The sequence below is a fragment of the Salvia miltiorrhiza genome, chromosome 7 (genome assembly GCF_028751815.1).
Source record: "Salvia miltiorrhiza cultivar Shanhuang (shh) chromosome 7, IMPLAD_Smil_shh, whole genome shotgun sequence".
Classification (NCBI taxonomy): Eukaryota; Viridiplantae; Streptophyta; class Magnoliopsida; order Lamiales; family Lamiaceae; genus Salvia; species Salvia miltiorrhiza.
The window spans coordinates 28,879,894-28,902,637 of record NC_080393.1 but is presented as its reverse complement, the minus strand read 5'-3'; the positions used below and the strand labels follow the sequence as shown (position 1 = coordinate 28,902,637).

The 22,744-nt window shown below is 38.2% G+C and overlaps 4 protein-coding genes across 18 annotated transcripts; 2 read left to right on the top strand and 2 right to left on the bottom strand.

The window, feature by feature from the left end:
* Window positions 1-271: 271 nt before the first annotated feature.
* Window positions 272-2,398, bottom strand: LOC130995884 (uncharacterized). 2 transcript variants are annotated; one of them, XM_057921373.1, is made up of 5 exons: window positions 2,010-2,398; window positions 1,060-1,149; window positions 874-970; window positions 659-806; window positions 272-581 (listed from the first exon to the last, which is right to left on the bottom strand). In XM_057921373.1, the coding sequence occupies exons 1-4, from the start codon at window positions 2,260-2,262 to the stop codon at window positions 668-670; spliced, it is 579 nt and encodes a 192-aa protein (XP_057777356.1). In that variant the 5' UTR covers window positions 2,263-2,398; the 3' UTR covers window positions 272-581; window positions 659-667. The 2 variants fall into 2 exon arrangements, with proteins under 2 accessions (XP_057777356.1, XP_057777355.1); XM_057921372.1 differs by having other exon boundaries at window positions 272-575; window positions 2,010-2,349.
* A 656-nt stretch (window positions 2,399-3,054) lies between these two features.
* Window positions 3,055-7,601, top strand: LOC130995861 (uncharacterized). Of its 6 annotated transcripts, none has more exons than XM_057921313.1 (15): window positions 3,055-3,212; window positions 3,565-4,013; window positions 4,146-4,223; window positions 4,392-4,447; window positions 4,816-4,935; window positions 5,034-5,104; window positions 5,236-5,329; window positions 5,459-5,671; window positions 5,837-6,088; window positions 6,281-6,389; window positions 6,515-6,582; window positions 6,759-6,828; window positions 6,908-6,982; window positions 7,058-7,149; window positions 7,232-7,601. In XM_057921313.1, the coding sequence occupies exons 2-15, from the start codon at window positions 3,702-3,704 to the stop codon at window positions 7,305-7,307; spliced, it is 1,686 nt and encodes a 561-aa protein (XP_057777296.1). In that variant the 5' UTR covers window positions 3,055-3,212; window positions 3,565-3,701; the 3' UTR covers window positions 7,308-7,601. The 6 variants fall into 6 exon arrangements, with proteins under 6 accessions (XP_057777296.1, XP_057777293.1, XP_057777294.1 ...); XM_057921310.1 differs by having other exon boundaries at window positions 5,218-5,329; XM_057921311.1 differs by having other exon boundaries at window positions 3,060-3,212; window positions 3,633-4,013; window positions 5,218-5,329.
* A 1,571-nt stretch (window positions 7,602-9,172) lies between these two features.
* LOC130995873 (clp protease adapter protein ClpF, chloroplastic) lies at window positions 9,173-12,456 on the top strand. 9 transcript variants are annotated; one of them, XM_057921350.1, is made up of 9 exons: window positions 9,173-9,373; window positions 9,851-10,302; window positions 10,389-10,448; window positions 10,661-10,755; window positions 10,866-11,038; window positions 11,377-11,489; window positions 11,702-11,747; window positions 11,944-11,984; window positions 12,079-12,456. In XM_057921350.1, exons 2-9 carry the CDS (start codon window positions 9,967-9,969, stop codon window positions 12,232-12,234), a joined length of 1,020 nt encoding a protein of 339 aa, XP_057777333.1. In that variant the 5' UTR covers window positions 9,173-9,373; window positions 9,851-9,966; the 3' UTR covers window positions 12,235-12,456. The 9 variants fall into 9 exon arrangements, with proteins under 9 accessions (XP_057777333.1, XP_057777332.1, XP_057777326.1 ...); XM_057921349.1 differs by having other exon boundaries at window positions 9,184-9,339; XM_057921343.1 differs by having other exon boundaries at window positions 9,186-9,339; window positions 11,944-11,990.
* Window positions 12,457-19,604: 7,148 nt separating this feature from the next.
* Window positions 19,605-21,483, bottom strand: LOC130994047 (pentatricopeptide repeat-containing protein At2g03380, mitochondrial). Its single transcript, XM_057919084.1, is given in 8 exon segments — window positions 19,605-20,231; window positions 20,233-20,456; window positions 20,459-20,900; window positions 20,902-20,999; window positions 21,002-21,107; window positions 21,109-21,180; window positions 21,182-21,357; window positions 21,360-21,483. Coding segments are annotated over 8 exon segments (1,869 nt in total).
* Window positions 21,484-22,744: the final 1,261 nt, after the last annotated feature.

Below are 22,744 nucleotides of genomic sequence, written 5' to 3'. Positions count from 1 at the left end.
TCGAAAATTAGGCCCATTAATATCTAAGCTCATTAACTACCTACTCATCAAACATCAAACTCTTTCCTAATAATCATGTCATGCCAATCCCAGACCCTCTATTTTCACGGGGCAACATAATTTCATTTCTTCTTATTTGTTGACATAATTATATTTAGCACTCAATGTCCTATTTTCTTGTACTCAAATTTTATGTTTCAAGTTAAGTGTCTAAATAGATATCGATCAATTTAATGTATATTACTTCAGTTAAAACAAGTTATGACGATGATTTCAACGTGAAACAAATTTTATAGTATATCAATAATGGACTCATAAATGAAAATATTATTCTCAGTTATACATTTTTTTTTTTGAAAATTTAAGAAGACATAAAACCTACCCCGTGCTAGTACAACTAAACTAACCTACAGAAATGTGGTTGAAAGAGCAAGGAAAATTGCATCCTGCATAACAAACGACGCTCTTCCTCTCCAAGGATGATAGATCAACACTGAACTGATACTTGGTTGAAGAAATACGCGGTTTCTTCAAAGATCCCAAGTTTAGGTGTATGAATGTTGTGAGTGAGAAGTCTGCATCTGTGATGAATGAAGTAGAAAGTTGGATAACCGTTATTGAAAGCATAAATGAAGTTGGGTGAAAGCAAAGAGATTACCAGCTGATCTCACTCCACACCAGCCTTCTGCTTCAGCATTGCAATGAATTTCTCCCTGTCCTCCGCTGACATACCATCAGCCGAGCAGTCTCCAACTCCCCACTCAGCTCCTCGAATGCAATATTTGTCAAGAATTTCTTGTTTGTTTCTGCAATTTACTACTACAATTAGTTTCTTGCACACCACACGCCATTGTAAGTAGAGGGACTACTCACTTCTCCTTGTTTAACTTTGACTGCTCGAGCAGCTTCTTGAGGATTGGAGATTCTTTGAATCTTGCATCATTCTCTGCGTACTTTTTCTGATTTTCCTCTGAAACACCCAAGATTGAGGCATCACTATTCACTACTACAACAACAAAAATCGACACTGATTTGATTCAGTAGAGAATGTGTGTATACCATTAAAACGAGTGAGGAAATCCATCTGAGGCAACTGAGGGCCGGGAACTGATTCCATACCCGTGGAGCCCGAAAGAAATCCAGCATGAGCTGCAAGCTAGATACTTTTAATTACTGCTGGCTCCTATGTCCATATTATTACAAGTAACATAAGTGAAAAGGGAAAAGAGAAGCGTCTAACTCAACAAAAACCAACAATCACCACATAGAAAAGTCAAAATCAGGATTGAGAGAGCAACAACACTTTCTAGGCTTTGAATCTCCATCCTTATCTGGATTTACTAAATCGAATTCAAAAATTAACGGACAGTTTATCATGTAGCATAGCATGTCAATTCTTTAGCACTTAAATATCCAGATGAAAAACTAGGACTTCATAAATCCCTTTAAAGTTGCCATTTCAGTTAATCTTTTTTGGAGCCTAATTCGAATGAGTTTTTCTCAACCTTCTTCTCAGCAGATTAGTTCCAGCTTGCAGATTTACAGAATTGGAAAAATTTATTACCAACAACATCAGATGTGAATGAAACTTGACTATAACAAAATTCAATCCAAGTTCCAAGCTTCTAAATTAATGTTGAATTGAACCCCATAAGGGCTTTTGCTCAGTCAAATGGTGACCTAATAACTCTTGCTCCCACATTCTTGCACTCTCACAACAATCCATATTCACTCCAAAGACATCAGATTTAATCATATTCTAACTCTCATCAAACACATAATAACAAAATAAGCTGCACAACTGCATATCTTTCTCAACCTTAACTGTTTTTCCCAATTCCCAACCCTCCTTCAACACACACACACATATATATATATATATATATATATATATATATATATATATATGTCGAACAAAAAAATCAAGAATTCTAACATAAGCAAACCATGTCCGACGAAAAACCATGTAATAAAAAGCGGAAATAAGCCATGAAAAAGCAGAAAATCACCTGGATTAGACCAGACAACAATAGCAAGAGACGCAGCTACAAGAAACGTAGATTTCTGATGCACAATCTGTTCAATGGCGGAGCATTCTCGGCCAAAATATCTGGGTTTCGAATGCTCCGGTTCTCTGCGGCACGAAACGATCGGCAAAAATGTTCCTTGACGAGAGCGAGAAGGGATTCCGAATTTATTCGTGGAGATTAAGGTTGTCGGAGATGGGTTAGTGAGAGAAGCATTGAGCAAAGAGAGAACCATATTGGTTTATGGTGAGAGGAGTGGGAAGAAGCAAGCGATAAGAAGACTCGAGGAGTTGATGAAAAGTAACGGCTTTGGTCACTATAAAATCAATTTTCCTTTTTCCATTTTATAATTTTCTAATTATTCACAATATGGCCATATTCTAACGATGCTATCATATATTTGTAATATTAGGTTCTCATTTTCTTTTTCAAAAAGTTCGTTAGTTCAAGTGACAAAAATTCCAACTAAATGAAAAGGTTATCATAAGAATAAAATGGGTACTCGGAGACGGTACTAATGGGCGAACTCCACGCCATTTTGCTTGCGGTTGGAACTTGTTTGGAAAACGACACGGGCCCGGTTGTGGTTTACACTGATTCGCTTCTTGCTGTGCATGTTTTGTCGGATCAGAATCAAGGCTCGGATTCTCTTTGTGATGATTTATGGGAAGCTTTTGTTCATGCTCGCCATCATGTCGTTTTGGACTTTGTTCATATGCGGCGTGAGGCTAACCGTGCAGCCCACGAGCTTGCTCGGCTCTCTTTTACTTTGTCTGATGTAATGATCTGGAAGGCCGATTTCCCCGATTGGCTTCTAGATATTGTTACTTCCGATTTTTCGTAATATAGTGGTCCGTTTCTCTTTTGAAAAAAAAAAATTTATTCTAACTAGTTCAAAATTTTTATGTATTACTCTTTTAATATCGAGCTCGGATTTCTCATAAAAATCAATAAGATAGTTGTGCTCTACTTATTTTGAGTGGATTTAATTATTCTCGCAATTAATTAGACAATTCTATTGTTCATTAAAGAAAATATTATTTTTATTTTTAAAAAGTGGGATCTCCACCACCTCACAGTCGTCGATTCTGCGCCAACCTTGAGCTCATTGTTTTTTCCTCCCATTGGAATTTTCTCTTACCCTCTCTAAAATTCCATAGCTGCTTCCCAGATTCCAATTCCCAGGTATTTGGCAATCCACAACTTCGAGGCGCTGCATGCATAAATCATGGAGAAATTGCCGCCATTTGAATTGGTTTTGATATGATAAGCCTTTTTATATCTGAAATTAGATTTGTTTCTATCTGTCGCTATTTGCATAATTCGCGCCCGTATGAGTGTTTCCCCTATGTAATTTGATGTGCAAATTTGGGAGTTCCGAATTTTGATGAATTAATGTGATGATCCATAAGCTTCCTAAAGCTAGTGATTTGCCCATTAGAGACCCAATTTGTTTGAGGAACCTTTTGTGTTTTTTTTGGGCATGAGAATACTTTCTTCTGTGGGGTCTTAAATTTATATGTTTGTGTTTGGCCAGGATTTCAATTTTGTTGTGGAACATCTTGATGCCATTGTTGAGATTGATGTTTCTACATATTCAAGCAGATAGGTTGTATATATGATGTTGGCTGGTGGTTAGCAAAGGTGGGGATAATTTGATCTTGGGTGGTAAGTATGAATGATGCTGGGGCTGCCAACACAAATAGAGGTGGATTGGCAATTGAAAGTGGAGATTCTGTGGTGACACTAGATCAAGTTCCATGCTGGAGTAGTTTGGAGTGTAAAGACTTGAATGAGAATGAAGATCCTGCATTTTCAAACTCGTACTTTCCAGACCCGTTGACATCTACAGATGAGGGTGAGGGTTGTTTATATGGCATGCAATCTAGGTTCCCGGTGAATCATGAGGTTAACTCCAAGGTTTACCTTTGGAGAGGGAACCCTTGGATTCTTGAGGTGGATGCTGTAGTGAATTCAACAAATGAGGTAATAGGTGGTTCGTAGCAATGCAGTGAGTTATAATTATCTAGAGCAATACATGTCGTGGCAATTTAGATCATAGGCTGCTTTTGAGATCCTTGCACATACTAATAGTACGTGTTTCTTGTTGGCCAACAGAGCTTAGATGAAGCGCAGAGCAGTCCTGGTTTGCATGCTGCTGCTGGACCTGCCCTTGCAGAAGAATGTGCAACACTGGTATGCTACATTACATATCCAAATATCAGTTCCAACTCTAAAACTCATCTTATCATTTATTGACTGTATCGTGTTGAGCATCGCTACAAAAGTTAAATCTAAAGTTTGTAGTATCAATGGAACATGAAAGACTTTAATTGATTATGTCACCCTTGCTGATTCATACAGGGTGGTTGCCGAACAGGGATGGCAAAAATTAGCAATGCATATGACCTTCCTGCAAGGTAATTATCTCAATATATTTTACTAGCTTAACTGATTAGTTGAACTGTGTTGTGATAGTCATTAATTTTAATTGCATATGCTGGAAGTCCGGTAGCCTTCCCCATTTTTATTCTCTGTCATCACATTTCCATATATCAATTGAATATCAGACTGTTTAAATGGAGGTTGGTGAGAGCCAAAAAGTGAGACTGAGGACAGGAAGTACACGATGGCTCAAGCTAGATATAAGAACAGCTTAGATGTTCCGTAAAGTTTATTTTCAGATTTCTAATAGCAAATGTTAACCAAGTTATTTATTTTCAGTTATTTCCATGTACGTAAATGGCTAACTTCTTACCCAAGAATAATAGGTTATTCTAATTTGCAGGAGGGTCATACATACAGTTGGCCCTAAGTATGCTGTAAAATATCATACTGCTGCAGAGAATGCTTTAAGTCATTGCTATAGGTCTTGCCTGGAACTTCTCATTGAAAACGGGCTGCAGAGGTTGTCCTGTACTAAACACTAAATCACTTATCCATTCTCTTGATGTCGTGGGTCATACGTTATTTGTGGATTAAAGCTTTTTTATGATGGTCATGCAGCATTGCTATTGGCTGTATATATACAGAAGCCAAATTATATCCACGAGAACCTGCTGCGCATGTTGCAATAAGTGAGATATTTGCTTTCACGAATTGTATTCTATTCCATTAATATTCTTAACGTCTGATTGCCTTGTTTCACTTTAATGATCCTGAATGAGAACTTGTCTCTAAGTGCATTCAGTTTTTGCATTGTTATTAGGAACTGTCAGACGATTTCTTGAGAAACAAAAGGATAACGTACATGCAGTCATATTTTGTACCGCAGCATCATCTGACACAGAGATTTATAAGAGGTTTGTTGTTGAAACTGTAAAAAATTTGGATCATGTTAATGAATAGATTATCTACATAACACATTTAAGTGCAATTTCTGTTATAGTAGACTCTTGAAGTATGACATTCTTATGTTGGTCTTATTCTAGATTGCTCCCACTTTACTTTCCTCGGGAGAAGAAAGAGGAAGTATTAGCTGTTACAAGACTTCCTGCAGATGTTGGAGATGAAAATGGTGAGACAGTCATTGATGAACGCAGAATAAGAATTCAGCCTTTGCCTAATCTGAAGAAGAAGACAGGTCCAAGAATTCCTCAAATCTCTAATGATCTTCCAGTCAGTGATGTTTTGGTGACACGAAAGTTAGTGATGCATACTTCTTTCCCACCCCTTTTATGCCTATGGTGCTAAACATCTTACTAATTGTATATCTACATATTCAAGAACCAGCTTTATACTATGCTAAAAATATTTTCCCTCCAGTCTATGAATTCACGAACCAATCCTATGATTTTCCCGTCAAGCAGGAACTCATCTTACTTGTCTTCATATCTGGATCCCGCTTTCATGTCCTTGATTAAAGATCCAGACCAAAGACGCATGGAACAGTGGGAAAAAGCTGCTGATGCACGAAATGGTTGGGATTTTGCTAAAATGCTTGGGTATGGTGAGCTCAGGGGTCCTCCTTTGTCTGCTGCTGAAGAATATTCCCTTCATTCCAGATATCTTGCTAAAGCAAATTCACTCAATCTTTCTGAGATTGCAGAAATGAGAATAGTGTATGAAACCCCCAGCTTCAGTTTCTTGTGCTCTATTACTTGCTGAATTTTTTATAACTTCCTGCTTCAGTTAATGTTGATAGTTGCACTTGCAGTTGTGAGCTTCTTTATAGCTCCAGTTTACATATATTGGCAAAGTAAGAAAACTGTTTGATGTCAAGCTTGATAATTAAATATCTTATATCCATTCAGTTACCGAGGTGGAGTTGATCATGAAGGTCGCCCAGTGATGGTGGTTGTCGGAGCACATTTTCTGTTAAGGTGTCTTGATCTAGAACGGTTCGTCTTGTACGTAGTAAAGGTGAACATTTCTTCTATACTTTGTGACTTTAGTGAATCCACCACTGATGTTATGTAACGTCACATAGCTCACTCCATAGTTTTTCAAACTTAGAATTATTATTTTCTACCTTTTTTTCGGTTCAGGAATTTGAGCCCGTGATACAGAAGCCTTACACTATTGTTTATTTCCACTCAGCTGCATCATTACAGATGTGAGTGCTCCTCATCATCTTTTGCTTTATGCATCACTCGCTCTTTATTGCCTCTTTTATTCGGAAACTGCGACCTCATTTGTGTAGTTAGTGGATACAATCTAATTTTCATGAAGCAATTCTACGCTGCTCTCTTCACCGTATAAAATACTTTTCGTATAAATTTGAGTGAACAGGCAACCTGACCTAGGATGGATGAAGAGATTAGAGCAAATACTTGGTCGGAAGCACCAACATAATCTTCATGTATGAGCAATCTTCCTCTTAACATTCTGCCGTAGTTGCACAAGCTGTTAGCTACTTATCCTCTGCTACTATAACGCAGGCAATATATGTCCTTCATCCAACCTTTGGACTAAAAGCAGCGATATTTGCAATGCAGCTTTTCGTAGATAATGTGGTATGAAGTAATACTGCATTCGTGATATCCTTCACCCGCCTCTAAAGCTTATGCAATAAACACTCTGATTTGTAGGTATGGAAGAAGGTGAACTATCTCGATCGACTTCTGCAGCTATTCAGATATGTACCTCGCGAGCAATTGAGCATCCCAGATTTTGTGTTTCAGTGAGTTCCCTGCCTCTGTTTACCGAGTTGTTTGTGAAGCGCTGCACAGTGACATCGTGTAACTGAATATCATGTGATGCAGGCATGATCTTGAAGTAAATGGAGAGAAAGGCGTGATTGTTGATCCAAGAACAAAATATGTTTATCAGCGACAATAGATCATCTACAAAGCCACTTTCCCTCTGCTTCAGGTGGCCTAATATGCCACATTCCACAACTCTCTCTCTCTCTCTCTCTCTATTTTTCTTTTTTGGTGAGCAGATTGGTGTCTCGATAAGTTTGCATATTCTGTAAGCGCTCTTACTTTTTTTTGTTGTTGTTGTATTTAATTTTTTTGTTTTTTGAAGTTGTTGTATTTAAAATTTTGAAGATATATATTCTTTTGTAATTATTTACCTCATATTTAATGGCAACTAGAAGATCCGTCCGATTTACTTTTTATCGGCCATTAACTATTTGGAGTAATTACTCTGAAAACCAGTTTTGCTTCGTTTTTTTTGTTTGGCTGAATTTGTTGGCCATCGGTGCGCTGTCCTCGTTTTCTTTCGTTGGGAGGGGGTGGGGTTGAATAACTCGTTAGAGTTCATGATTCCTTTATGGGGAAGTAACAAAATAGTTTATTAAATACTCGATCACAATTTATTTTTTTTAGAAAATTAAGACTATAAATAAATGTTTCTTCTCCCACTCTATACCGAAAGAAAAGTCCAATTGTTCAAATCTCATTACAACAAATAGGGGTGGGAATTTCGGGATCGGGTAATCGGGTACCCGATACCCGACCCGAAAAAATCAGGTATCGGGTACCCTATACCCGAAAAATTAGGGGTCGGGGTCGGGTTCGGGTATTTAGGGTGTTAAAAAATCGGGTATCGGGTATACCCGATCGGGTATCGGGTATACCCGAAATACCCGATTTTTTAATTAAATGTATTTAAATTATTTAATTAAATTTTAATTCCTTAATTTCAATTTCAATTTAATTAAATTTTAATTCCTTAATTTCAATTTCAATTTCAATTTCAATTGGGCATGAAATTAGTGGTTACATTTTCGAATTTTTTTTAAAAAAAATCGGGTATTTTCGGGTATTAGGGTACCCTAATACCCGATTAAGGAAAACCGGGTACCCTAATACCCGAAATACCCGATTTTACACAGTTTGACCTGAAACATGTAATTTTGACCGGGTAATTAGGGTACCCGAATACCCGACTCGGGTACCCGAGTCGGGTATTAGGGTACCCGATTTTTTTTCGGGTTCGGGATCGGGTATCGATTTTCCGTCTTAATCGGGACCGGGTACCAGATTTTTTCGGGTAGGGTACCCGATCCCGACCCGATTCCCAGTCCTAACAACAAACTAGCAAAGCCTACTTGGAGGAGAACTTTTTTAAAAGCAAAATTGCAAAAAAACCAACTCCGATTAGGGGGAGGGGGATTCAACAATTTTGAGGATCGGTCTTGGTGCTGCGAGAAATTTTATTCTCTCCATCCCGTCTCATTTGCTCAATTGGCCTAAAGGTTGGTCTTCAATGCGGCCGGTCGCATAGTATGCGATCGGTTACTTTTAATAAGCACAAGATATAAATTTATTTGTACAAATATATACTTATGCAATAATACAAGTTCTCATGAATAAAAGTAACACTTATCGTGAATAAATGTAATACTTTATAAATATTACATTTCATTGTAATAATAATTACTTTTTGTTACGACAATGATTACTTGACCAAATAGTTAAGAATATAAGTATTAATGAGTTTAAATAACTAAAAGTAAAAGTTATTATGAATAAAAGTAAATATTATTGTGAAAAAATGCAAACTTTCAAACCTGTCGCACTCAAGAATTTGCCTTGGCTTAATTCTCTTCGATATAATTATCTAAAAAAATAAAATTATAAAGTAAAAGTGTATAAATATGTGTGCTCGTATTTATTATAAGGAAAAATGATTATTCAAAAAAAAAAAAGATCAAATTGAATATAACAAAAAACAAAATCAAGTCAAAGTGAGATGCAGAGAGTAGTAATTATTTATGCTTTTCTATTTGAGATATTCTTTTTCTTTTCTTTTCCCGTTAATCAATGAAGGCCAGTAAACTGTGTGACTCAGGGAAAGAGCTGAGAGATACGAATCGCAGGGCAAACTACCGAAGAAAAAACACATTCTTCACACACTCGAGGTGCCAGTTCCAACGCTTGAAATAGGACCATAACGTATTACCAATTAATCTTTTTCTTTATAAAATTTTGTGTTATGTTGTTGCAATTCATGAATGATGTCTTCTTGTGCATGGTTTCTGGAAGCAATTTCATCTGTGATTGTATGTTGTAGGTTTTTTCCTCTATTCTACCCGTATATGTCTTATTGTATTTTTTTGGGCGAACAGTAACTTATTTTTAGAGTCGCTGATGAATTTTCAATAATAAACTTGATGGGGTTAGTGGGCTCCTTGGAGTAATTGATGCTCCAGTGTTTCTTGATTGAGATGCCATAATGGCAGTTGAAATTGATCCGCGGCTGAGATTTTGTATCCTTCAATTGAGATAATTTTTAGTAGGCCTCTCTGTGTTTGAGAAGGTTTCTGAATGATTAGTATATAAAGAAGCTCGTTGTGTTGCAGTACTTGTTGTCTTCTGTGTGAACTCTTTTGCTTGATTTAGTGACATTTTCCGGTTAATGGCTTGAATTAGGTTGTTTCCAGGAAAATAGGAAACGATGGTTTGATACATTGAGGAGCTGTGAGGCCTTGCCTTTCTCCATTACTCAAAAGCAGTGAACACTTTGGGAGGGTTATTCTGCTAAAAAAATGGTGCAAAATTCGATAAACCCTTTGGTGACTTCTAGAAGCAGTGTTTTGTGTGGATCAAGTGATTGGTCAAGGAGAAGTGCCAGCCAAGTTAGGGAGGCGTATTTAGTTCTTGGGGCTCCAAGGTTGTGTCTCTGTGCTTACGGTGGGAGAGGGACTTCCTTTGCTGGACCATGTAAGGTGTCCCAACGTAGTGGTTTGAGGGTTCAAGCTGGATGGCTATTTAGAGGAAATGATAAGGGATCAGAATTGGATGCGAGCTGTGAGCACAGTGAGAGAGCCAATGAGGATATTCTGATGTTTTTCTTTGAGCTCGATTTGGCCACCCGTGTACAGGTTTGAGATGCTATAATCTTGTTGGCTAGTGTTACGTGTCTTGAACATAAGTTAGTTGGCTTATTATCTCTGTGATTGTTTTGCAGTATGCTTTGAATTTGGAGCAGTATGAAGTTGCCCAGCAACTGAGAAACCAGTTGACTGAGGTTTGAATTAGTAGATTATTTTTCTATGTTCTGATCATTGTGTAAAGTATTTCTTTCATTTTGAGAAGAGTTTGGGATCTTAGTCTCATTTTATTCTCTTGATATCGTTGCTTTTGGAACTTATTGTGAAAATCTATCATAGACTGCAGTGCTGTTGGCCTCAAGGTAATTGTGAAGATCTCATCATGCTTATATAATGGATTTATTTGAAGGTTGAATCAGAGGTTATCAAACTCCGAGAAAGCAGAAGAGGATCATCGTCCAAGAGTGAAGCTCAAGATATGGCTATAAGTATATTAAGACTTCGGTAAGGCTCTGAGCTTTTTTCTGGTATAGCTGGCTCGGGTTTTCCATCCATTATCCGTTTCCTGATAATCGATTTATATGGGAACTTAAAAGCCACTATTCTTCTTGCAGTGCAGACCTGCAGAATGCAGTTGAGAATGAGAATTACAATCGGGCTGCTGAGTTGCGAGATGAAATTTCCAAACTCGAAGCAAATTCTTTGGCTGCATCTGCGAAAGCCCAAGCATATGAAAGTGCAAAATACGCTTTCCGCTTGGGCCAAAAAGTAAAGCATAAAGTATTTGGTAATTTGTTACCTCATTATGCACTATTTATGTGTCGTTTTAAACATAACATTTAAGTAGTTGTGCTTGTTATAGTCCAAATTCTTTATATACTCTGCCGTAAATCATCCACGAACAAGACTTAAGTGAAGATTAAAACACAAGATGTGGGTTGTTAGTGACTAGTCAAACGTATTTATGATAGGTTAGTTGTTTCATAGAAAAGCAGTCATTAATGACACATCCTGCAAAGTCGGTTAGGGCAGAGACGGACTCTGTTTCAGCAATATCTCACATGGATCCTGAGGCTGCATAATGTAGTTTATATCATCTCTTATAAGTTTATTTTGGTATTATAGGATATCGGGCTGTTGTTTGTGGAATGGATCCGGCATGCTGTGAATCGAAGTCATGGATTGATGGCGCAAATATTGACAAGTTGACTCGTGGTCCAGATCAACCCTTCTATCAGGTTATCCCCCAACCCACCCACCAAAGAGAGAGAGAGAGAGAGACAGAGAGAAACCGGTCTTGCTCTGTGGTGTGCTAATATGATCATAACTTTGACATTCTTTTTCTTGATTTCTTATCAAAATTTCCAATTGATATTTGTGGCTTTAGCCTTACCCAGAGAACAAAATTGGGAATCTCTCCTTATCATTTAACCTCTCTTGTTTTTTGCAGGTGTTGGTTGACATGCAAGAAGACCCCAACCTCTTAGTGGCATACGGTAAGCATTATTAGTAGATGGGAGTTATTCTGTTAGTTCTATCAATACTTCACTTCTAACCATAGATCCCTTTCTTTTCTTCGTCAATTTATAGACTAATGTTGTGCTCGAGTTTGCATTGCTCCTCGATCATCGTATTCATTCATTCATACACTCTACTTTTCCTGACTTATTTGTAACCGTGATTCTCTTGCAGTTGCCGAGGAGAACTTAGTGGCCCCAGATCAACAAGACACGGTTAGTGTAAGACCATATTTCTATCAAACTACAAAGGTTGTCTTAAGCTGTTGTGCTTGTGTTAACAAGTAGGATGATGATTGGGCCTGCCCAGGATAGGTTTGAACACCCTTATGCTTCCTTCTTGTTCTATGGAATGGATGGTGGCGGGGATTTTATCCCGATTAAACAGCTGCGCGAGAAATACAACCAGCCTCGGCATCAGCTCCCCTACGATCCACTGGACGAGGACAACGGGAAAGACGCGTAGATGGGAAGCGTTTTTGTGAGAGAAGATAGAAAGATCATATCCCACAACCACGTCATGAATTGGAAATTGCTTGATTTGTCATGTTGAGAGTTGCTTCTCTGCTGTCAATATCTTGGAATTGGATTCCCTTAATATAAGATCATATTGTAGACAAGTTTCTCACGACACCAGCCTTGTATTAACGAACTTGGCAATTCAGTAGTATTATTTGTATGTTTATAAGCTTGGTGTGCCTCGTCCCTCAACTCAAAAAGATAGAAAAGAACTTGGAAAATAATAAGTGGTGGACATCTGTTATGTGAAAAGGAAAGTTTTTTGAGTTCAAGTTCCACTGCTTTATTATCTATAAAAATTAAAATAAAACTGTAGAAGCAATGAGAAGGGGGGTATCAATTTAGCTTGAATTCAGTAGGTTGACCCTAATATATCGATAACTCGAGAGGGTTAGAATTGAAATTTTTTAATCCGATAAAATTCAACCCGAATAATCCACAATCAAATAGAGCTAACTGGAAACTCAATAAGCTGGCCCGATTGACATTTATATATTTTTTTCTTTGAGCTGCACAAACAAATTCTTTATATCTAATCATTAAACAAAAAAGAAGAAGTCAATGTGATTATATATGGTGGGAGTGGGAATGTATAATCGAGAATGAGAGTGTACATGCCCCTTTTGAAGGGCTGCACCAACATAAGATCACTCGCACACATCTAGTCGTGACGGCTCTACCATCAACCAAACTTATTGATCTGTATACTAAGCATTTGGTGTCTTGGAATATTCTCATATCAGGTTGTGTCGGGGAAGACAAGGAATGTTAGAGTCGAGGAATATCAGCAGATTCGTTTTCTTTGGCCACTGATCGACCTCTCAGAAATGGGATGTCAGATTCATTGTCTTATCATCAAGAGTTACCTCCCAAATGAGTTTGTTCTGATTGACATGTATTCCAAATGTGGATTTATAAAGTCCGCGCGTTTAGGATATTTTGCAACACTTAAGAATGAGGTGTTGTAGGTAACCGAACCAGTTAAGAATTCGGTTAACCAATTAACCGGACCGGTTCGGTTAACAGAATTAACTGAATAATACATAAATTCTGAACGGATTAACCGGTTTAATTGAGACAGCTCAGAAATTCAAAATTTTAGAATGTTGGCAATAGGATTCAAACTCTTACCCTTTGAAAGAAAGGTAAGGTCTTATCCACTCCACCAACTAATGACTTGTGATTATTTAGAACAATTTTTTTTTTTTATAGAGACTTGTATTTTTATATTTAAAAAAAAAGAACACCTCTAATAAATGAATTCCCAACCTAGGCAACAATTAACGACAATAAAATTAAACAAACTAACACATATTACAACCAAAAGCCACAATAATAAGTCAATTACTTTCAATCCATAAAAAAAGTCTAATGAAATTAGTCTAATCTCCACTAACAAACATAACATAAAACATAAAGTAACAAAAGTCTAAAGTTTAACACCAACAACAAAGAAACGGATTCAAGGTAGACTAGGAACATCTCCACTAGTTCCTCCACGTACTCCATGTCCTCCACCACTACTCATCCCAAGTTGTGTCAAAACTGTAATTTTTTTAAAATTAAAACAAGAAGAATAATTAGCATATTTGTAATGATTTGAATTTTATAGTTTATAAGACATTAAAGTACTCACCCGATTCAAACTCTTTCTCTAACTCAGTTTCAGGCACATCTTCTTCATCTTGGAGAAATTTATCCGATGAACTAGATTTGAGCCAATCCTCAGCTCAGCGCATATCAAAGCCTCCACCATATTAGCAGTCAATGAGCTTCTAAATTGAGATAAAACACGACCCCCCGTGCTAAATGCAACCTCAGAAACAACGCTCGATATAGGGACAGCCATGATGATGTATTGATAACCATCTCAGATAGAATAGGGAAGCGCGGGCCAATTTTGGACCACCACTGTAGGATATCAAACTGATCACCCTCAATAGCTTTGTGCTTGTATTTCTTTTCAGCAAAGCAAACAGTAATCGCTGACATATCGCCTGAATCTTCATCTTCACTATCATAAGAAATAACATCAACATGGCCTCGAGCACCACTAACTCGAGGTTCAATTTGAACCGAAGTAGGTGCATTGGCAAGTGCTTCCTCAACTGAAGTAAGTTGTTTCTTGTAATACTCAAACAACTCATTCAATGAGTTGCGCACCTCCCCCAACAATTCAATCGCTCGCTGAGGAGCATAAACTTTTCTTAAGCACTTTTTCACATGTGTGATCTTCTGTCTCAGATTCAACAATGCAGCAATGTAAAACAACTTGTTCATTCTCGGGTTCACCTGATCTGTTTCCAACCAATACTTTCCAAGCTTCGCCTTCATCTCATCGGCCATGGCCCTAATCTCAGCATCTTCATCCCTTTGTAACTGAGTAATGAACTCAAAGATAGAGCACATTTTCTTGAAAAATAAATGGGCTGAGACATATGTGGTACCTGAGACGAGAAGTGTCAAATCATGAAATTAAAGAACATTTCCTTGAAAAATAAATGGGATGTATATGGTACCTGAAACGAGAAGTGTCAAATCATGAAATCTGGCCAAATAATCACAAAGCATCTTCACTTTAGCCCAATCAAAGCTGTCGGGAACTTCAATTGTCATGTTTTTGTACTTCTTCTGATTCAAATCATGTACAAATTCATGATTTACATTCATATGTATATCGAAGACCTCTTTATATGGCACAACCGACTCGAGCATCAAATAGGTAGAGTTCCATCTCGTCAGCACATCCAAAGTCAAAGACTTTCTGCATTCAATCTCCAAGGCCACCGCATAACTTCTGAACTTGTCCACTCTAGATGGTGATGCCTTCATCCATTTGACGGCTTCTCTTACTCGTCTCACGGACATGCTAATCTCATCCAATCCATCATTCACAATCAAGTTTAGGACGTGAGCAACACAACGCATATGCAAATATTTGCCACCAACAACACTTGTCCCCCACCTCTCAAAGTCTGGCTTCATGTACCTAATTGCAACATCATTTGTCGTTGCATTGTCCATCGTGCAACAAAGTACCTTATGCAAGCCCCACTCCTCCAAGGATGATATGATTGTAGTAGTAAGATCATCACTTGTGTGATTAGTGCACTTGCGAAAACTTATTATCTTTTTATGCAATCTCCATTCCTTGTCAATGCAATGTGCCGTGACACAAATAAAATTTGTGTTATTGATCTCTATCCAACAATCAGTCGTGATTGACACTCGTCCCATGCCTTTAGCTTGGAAAATAGATTTCAAGATCACCTTCCGCTCCAAAAACAATCTCATACAATCAGCTCGTGCTGTTTGTCTGCCCGGGATCTTGAACATAGGACATGCAGCCTCCATAAACATCTTGAACCCTTCACGCTTGACAAATCTAAATGGAAGTTCATCCATGGTGATCATCTGACACAATGCCATTCTAACGACATTTTGATCGAATTTCCAACTTGTCAACAACCCTGTTCCATCAGTAGTGGGTTGTAAGTTGAGAACCGATTGACTAATTGTTGCTTGATGCTTCTTCAAGCACGAAGTAGTATGGTTCTTCAAAGCAGTGGTGCCGTTTCTATTTGGATCAGCCCTTATTAGTTTGCCACACTGTTTGCATTCTCTTTCTTAACCTTTTTATCCCTTTCTCCATCCATAATCTGAATATAATCATCCCAAACAGTGGACCTTGTCCCTGAAGATTTCCGAGTTTTTTTTGCCTTTGGTTCTTCAACTTCTTCACGTGCGTCTTCTTCGAGTTCACAAACATATCATCGTCTTCCATTCCAAGCGAACCAAGCCTATTACTAGCTTGTTGTGTGATAGATTGTGATCCATCTTCAACTCTCTCCAGCTAATTGAGAAAAACAAAAGAAAAAAAAACAGAGGTTCTGGTCTTTTTAAAAAATTGAAGACTAAAGTTTGTCACGTTTGAATAAGAATATTAATTCGCTCACAATTATCATATGTGTACAGGGCAGCAAATGAGCTCAATAAATCATTCAAGAATTATCAAAATGAGATATATAGCTTAACATATGAAAACTGACATGGCTACGAACGAGCTATATCATCTAACTGAACTACCCACCATTTTGAACCATTTACTGCAAAAACATGATTGCAGCAACACACAATTCTCAGAAAAATGTTAATAGCAACTTGCCAAATCAAAATCAATAATAAAGCAGCTACTCTAGTTCAGAGTTGTCACTGCAAGCTTTACCAGGAAAAGTTGTTTACGGTGATAAAAAAAAAAAGAGGCATACCAGAATCAACACCATATTGAAAAATATAACCAAATCAACAAATTCAACGATGCAAACAATGTAGAAGTAAACATTCCTGATAACATGGCAGAAAGAGGCATTCGAAAAAATAAAAAAAAACTACCTTTCATGAAGTAGAAGCCGTGCTGGACCTGCTGGTGTGGCCGCTGGAGTTGGAAGGCGGCTAGGAAACGGCTGCTAGGGATGTCAATCTAACCCGAAACCCGATGGGCTGGCCCGATTAACCCGCCACCCAAGAGGGTTAGGGTTGAATATTTTTAACTCGATAAAAATTACAACCCGATAGCCCGTAACTGAATAGCCCGACACCCGATAGGGTCGGCCCGACCAACCCGATGGGCTAGCCCGAAACTCGAATATTTAACATAGAATATGTAGATATAAAAATTAAAAAATGATAAAATATTATAAAGTCTCATTATTTCACTTTTCTATATTTTTGAGATGCTTTGATTCTATGAGTTCAAACTATTGTTAGATATTTTATTGTTTTTCTTTAACAAAGTTAAACATTTTATTGTTAAAAACTTATTTTTGCTATGTAATCTTGATGTTTCTTTTTAAATATCTTATATTTTTGCATTTCATGCTTACTATATAATTTATATCTTTAATTTCTATGTATATTTTATACATTATACATTAGATTATTAAAAATAACAAAATACAAATGATTATTTTATTTTTACGCCTTTAAGCCGATTAGCCCGATGGGCTAGCCCGAAACCCGAACGTTTAGGGTTAGGGTTGAAAATTTTTAATCCGACAAAATCTCCAACCCGATTAGCCCGCACCCGATTAACTCGAAACCCGATAGGGCTGGCCCGAAACCCGGCGGGCTAGCCCGGTTGACATCCCTAACGGCTGCGAGCCTGCGGCTGCTGGGAGGTTGAACGGAGACGGCTGTAACCTTGCGGCCTGGGCTGTTGGGAGGCTGAACGGGACTGCTGCGGCTGCGGCGGCGCAGCATCGGTGGGGGTGGCTGTGATGTCGGAGAGGCACCTGCTAAGCGGAATGGCAGAAACAGAAGTCGCAGACAGCAGAAACAGAGAAAACCCTAGTCTTTAATTGTGAATTTGTGATTTGATTTTTAATTTTAAGTACTCCCTCCGTCCACAAAATGAGTACCCATATTTCCTTTTTCGTCCGTCCACGAAATGAGTACTCATTTCCCTTTTTGGCAAGTGTACCCTACACATCTCTTTAATTAATACACTCAAAAAGTGGGACCCTTAAATTATTCACACTACACTTCATACATTTCTTAAAACCCGTGCCGTCCACAAATGGGTACTCATTTCGTGGACGGAGGGAGTATTTTTTAAATTATAATATTAAAATATATACTTATTAATTAATTTAAAAAATAAACTGGTTAACCGACCAATTAAACCGATTAATCGGTTAACGATAAAGACACTAACCAATAATCAAACCAAACCGATAAAAACCGATTTTCGGTTAACCGATAATTGGTTTTTTTGGTTAGACTATGGTTTTAACCGGTTAACTAGAACCGTTTAACCAGCATTAGTGACATGGATGAAGTGACCTTTTTTAGCGCGGTTCAAGCTTGCTCGAATCTTGGTTATATTGATAAGGGGAAATAGATTCATCTTAAGCCGATTACATTTGGTGTTGATAAGCATATGTATGTTGATACTACTCTGGTGAACATGTATACTCATGGTGGAGACCTCTGTATGGCTCGGAGAGCTTTTGATAGCATGACCGAGCGAACCATTGCATCTTGGAGTTCCATGATCGAAGGTTATGGAATACACAACTATGCTAATGATTCGATTTGTGGAATTGGGAATAAGACCGAACGAGATTACGTTCATGAATATTCTCTTAACCTGCAAACATGCTGGATATGTTGAACAAATGGAAGTTTTACTTCAACTTAATGGTTAGGGATTTTGGAACCGCACCCAACTCTGAGCATTACGGGGTTTCGATTGATCTGCTGAGTCGAGGTGGTGATCTTAGTGGAGCGTACGAGGTTATTAGCTTGATGTTGTTCCCTGCAGATGCTAGCATTTGGGGTGCATTAGTGAACGGGTGTAAGATCCATCAACGGATGGATTTTCTGGATAACGTTAAACAAGATGTTTTGGAGATGGATTCAGATGATTCGGGGTATTATACATTGTTGTCTAATGTATATGCAGAAGAGGGTAAATGGGATGAGAGCTCTATGGCGAAAGCAAAAATGAGAAATGCAGCTGTGAAAAAAGGTCCACGGTTATAACATGATTGAAGTTGATCCTTACTCGTAGACCTAGAGAAGGCGCATTCGCCTGCATGACGTCATGCCACTGCACTTGGCTTGTCCTAGGTCACCGTTATGGCTCGTTCTACTGCACTTGTGCCAACATGAACTAACTCTAACTTTAGCCGATACATAAGAGTCGAAGATGCAGCTGTAATGGGACCTCAACCCTCCTAAGAAACATGGTGAGGGGTGTTGATGTTAAGGGATTTTGTTGTAATATATATGTACAAGAGCTCTATTTAATCATTATCTAAATGAATACAGATTATATGATTTTCCACCACTCGGTCTCTGTTGAGGTTCCACTTAGTCAGCATACAATCTTGCTTTGAATCGATGATCTGCATTTTTTGTCCTTTTTATGAATTAGTTGTGGTGTGGATCATGAAACTCAACTTCCTCAACACAGAGAGAGAGAGAGTGACAGCTGATTGGCACACAAGCAAAAGGAATCAACACAAAATTGTTTACTTCATTCTTGTTATTGAACATCATATCACCTCAACATCTCAACTGTTGTTGAACGATTTCCACTGCATAAAAATATTATTCCAAGAAGATAAGGAAACTCTATAATCTCCTCTTGCAAAGAAAGAGAGAGAAAAATCATTCTGCCTTGAGGCCAAGGCTTCTCCTTCAATTTGCACAACAGATCAACTGCAACCAATTATCATATCGTTTGCCCTAAATTTCAAAAATCGTATGTATACTCATTCTCTTTTGATATATTAACCCTATAATTCAACCAAACTACGCCACCTTCTGATATTTTAGGTTGCCATTTGAGCCTATATGAGCAAATCCAACCTCCTTCCTCAACCCTCTTCTCTTCATCATAGCTCTATATTGATTCGCCTGATCCCATATCCCTATAGAAGTGTCTATGTTAGCCATAAGCGTATAATGCCCCACCTCTTCTGGATGAAGCTCCACCATCTTTCTCACAGCCAAGTCCCCAAGATCGAACCTAGAATGGATGCTGCATCCGTGAAGAAGAGATCCAAAAATCGTGCAATCAGGGGGCACCGACATTTCCTTAATGAACTTTCAAGCTTCCTCGAGGCTCCTAAATCGGGCTAATAAATCCACCATGCACACATAGTGTCTCATGGAGGGGATAAAGTTGTATACGTGACACATTAGATCAAAATATCTCCAGCCCTCAATGGTCATCCTAGTATGGCTGCAAACAGACAATACTGTTGTGAATATTATATTAGTTGGATCAACATTCTCCTTAACCATGTCGTTGAAAAGCTCGAGGCACTTGCTCAAGTTGCCCTGTTTTCCATACCTGTCAATCATGGTGCTCCACGTGAATATGTTCCTCTCAGGCATCTCATCAAAGACAGCGCGAGAAGACTCTACATCACCCATATTTGGCGTACAGATTTAGAAGCGCAGTGCCAACATAGATGCAGTTGAATGCCAAGAAGCCTTCTCATATAGAGTAGGCATGAACGCAAGAGCCAAACCGGATATCTCCAAGGCTAGCAGAAGTGTATAGGACTGCCACCATAGTATCTGGATCAGGCCTAAAGCAGTCTGATCTCATCTGATTGTACAACTTCAGTGCTTCGTACAAGTACCCGTTGTAAGATAACCACTAATGATTGAGTTCCAAGAGACGAAGTCCTTCTCTACCATAGAATCAAACAGACGAATGGCCTCCCTTATCCTACGATACTTTGCATACATGTTAACTAGAGCATTCATGACATAAAAATCATCATGCCCTAGTTTAATCCCTAAACTATGAACAAATGAACCCAACATGAGACTGCCCGACTGCGCACAAGCTGAGAGCACGCTTGCTAAGGTAACTAAATTTGGACGAAAATTTCCCCATTTCTTGTCAGTGAACAAATGCAGGGCTTTCTCAGCAGCCCCATTTTGAGCATATCCCATGATCATTGGTGTCCACGAAAAAACGTCAATGACACGAACCTCATCAAAGATCATACGAGCATCCTCAACTGCCCCACATTTGACATACATATCAAGAAGAGAAGTAAATAAGTAGGAAGTTACCAAGATCCCATTTTTTTATCACATTTCCATACACCCACTTGTCTTGGTGCAATGTGCCTAGTTTTGCACATGCTGTCACTATAATCCCTAAAGTGTAATCATTTCCTTCGACCAAGCAATTCGGTTAAACAGTAGTAGCCCTTCTCTTAAGCAATTATTCTGCACATAGCCTACAATCATTGATGTCCAACATACCACATTCCTGTCCCAAATCCTATAAAAAAACCCTACGAGGAGAGTCAACTTCTCCACACTTTGCATATATGTCAACAAGCCCAGTCAACACAAAGCTATCTGGTTTTCCCTATTTGAACTATATAACAATGTAGCTTCCTCCCTACACCGAAATCCCTCAGCTCACTACACGTCTTCAACACAATTGAGAACACAATGTTATCAAAAACAAAAAATCTCCTTTGCATAAGCTTGTAGAATTCAATTATCTCTCCGTACAAATTATTCATAAAATACCTCTTATCATCACTTTACATGAAATAATATCCGGGTCAGGAATTCTATCGAACACCTGGCGGGCAGTCGTCACTTGCCCAAATAAACCATACAGACTCACTAATTTTCTCTTCAATAAAGGGTCCATCGATTCTCCGTTGACAATCGAAAGGGCGTGAGTTTGTTGAAGCAAAGAGAGAGTCTTGCACCTGTTTACCGGGCGGTAGAAAGGGTTTGTTGAGATTGAAAGAAGCGACTCAATTTCTTGATTGTGGGATGCTGAACAAGTAAATGATGCGAATTTGAAGTGGGATTTTGGAAGTGGGACCAAAGCTATTTTTCTGGGTAGCAATGAACATAATCTCACGGCGGTTGCGCTTGAGTTTATGTTAGTTTTCCTGGTTTTACTTTTGCATTTGTTTCATCTCCCGCCATCTTGTCAGTTGCGCTTGAGGATATATAAAGTTGTTCTCCTGGTTAAAAAAAGGGGAGGGGGGTAATGGTCCAAAAATACACAATTTTTTTTAATTTAACCAATAAATACATTAATTTGTAATTTGTTCGCAATTGTCCTACAATAAAGGTCTCTGACGAAATCAAAACTAATGTAGCACGTACGAGGCAAAATAGAAACTGGCGTATCAATTTATTAGATGAATCGTTTCGTTACGAGTTAAAAATATACTCCCTCTATTCCATAAGAGTGTGCACTGTTTGCCATTTTGGGACGTCCCCCAAGAGTGTGCACTTTCATTTTTTGGACATTTATTTCACTAATAAAAATGAGTCTCTTCTTCCACTAATAACACACTCACCTAACATTTATGAAAACTCGTGCCACCAACAATCATGCACGCTCTTATAGGACGTAGAAAGTATTATATTTAACTAAGAATAAAACATAAACTAAAAAAATTAAATCCTGAAATTCTAACATGTCACCGTCCTTCTCTCCCTCTCCACTTCTCCATTCGCAGACTGCTCCCCCCCAATATGATATGAAAATATAGTTTTCTCTCGTAGTCCTCGTAATTAAACTTGCTTTGTCGCTTAGTGCATGATTTGTCAGATCAGTGTGAACTACTTTATAACTGAATTATCCTATTTTTCGATCCGCTTCTTCGTTCAGCAGCCAATCATATTTGCGTCTCCTTCTGTCATCTTCTTGCCCATGGAATTTGATATGTGCGCTTTGATCAAGAATGAACCTTCATTTCTCTTATTTGTCCTTGTGTCTGCCATCAATCAGATCTGATTCTAATACAGCCAAACATCATCATCACATGTGATCGAAAGTTTTCAAAAATGGAAATGGGTTAATTTTTATGGATGTCCCAAAATGACGAAAATATACTCCCTTCGTCCCGCCGAAGTTGAGGCGTTTTTTTTTTTTTACACAGGAATTAAGG

What these genes read in the sequence shown, in the direction of transcription:
- LOC130995884 (XM_057921373.1), bottom strand. Translation starts at nt 2,262, where the DNA reads ATGGTTCTCTCTTTGCTCAATGCTTCTCTCACTAACCCATCTCCGACA. An exon ending in TGTTGTCTGGTCTAATCCAG is followed by an intron (nt 1,150 to 2,009) that starts GTGATTTTCTGC and finishes TCTAGCTTGCAG; the next exon opens with CTCATGCTGGATTTCTTTCG. An exon ending in TTTCCTCACTCGTTTTAATG is followed by an intron (nt 971 to 1,059) that starts GTATACACACAT and finishes TGGGTGTTTCAG; the next exon opens with AGGAAAATCAGAAAAAGTAC.
- LOC130995861 (XM_057921310.1), top strand. Translation starts at nt 3,702, where the DNA reads ATGAATGATGCTGGGGCTGCCAACACAAATAGAGGTGGATTGGCAATT. An exon ending in TAGTGAATTCAACAAATGAG is followed by an intron (nt 4,014 to 4,145) that starts GTAATAGGTGGT and finishes GTTGGCCAACAG; the next exon opens with AGCTTAGATGAAGCGCAGAG. An exon ending in TGCTGCGCATGTTGCAATAA is followed by an intron (nt 5,105 to 5,217) that starts GTGAGATATTTG and finishes AAGTGCATTCAG; the next exon opens with TTTTTGCATTGTTATTAGGA.
- LOC130995873 (XM_057921343.1), top strand. Translation starts at nt 9,967, where the DNA reads ATGGTGCAAAATTCGATAAACCCTTTGGTGACTTCTAGAAGCAGTGTT. An exon ending in ATTTGGCCACCCGTGTACAG is followed by an intron (nt 10,303 to 10,388) that starts GTTTGAGATGCT and finishes ATTGTTTTGCAG; the next exon opens with TATGCTTTGAATTTGGAGCA. An exon ending in TGAGAAACCAGTTGACTGAG is followed by an intron (nt 10,449 to 10,660) that starts GTTTGAATTAGT and finishes ATTTATTTGAAG; the next exon opens with GTTGAATCAGAGGTTATCAA.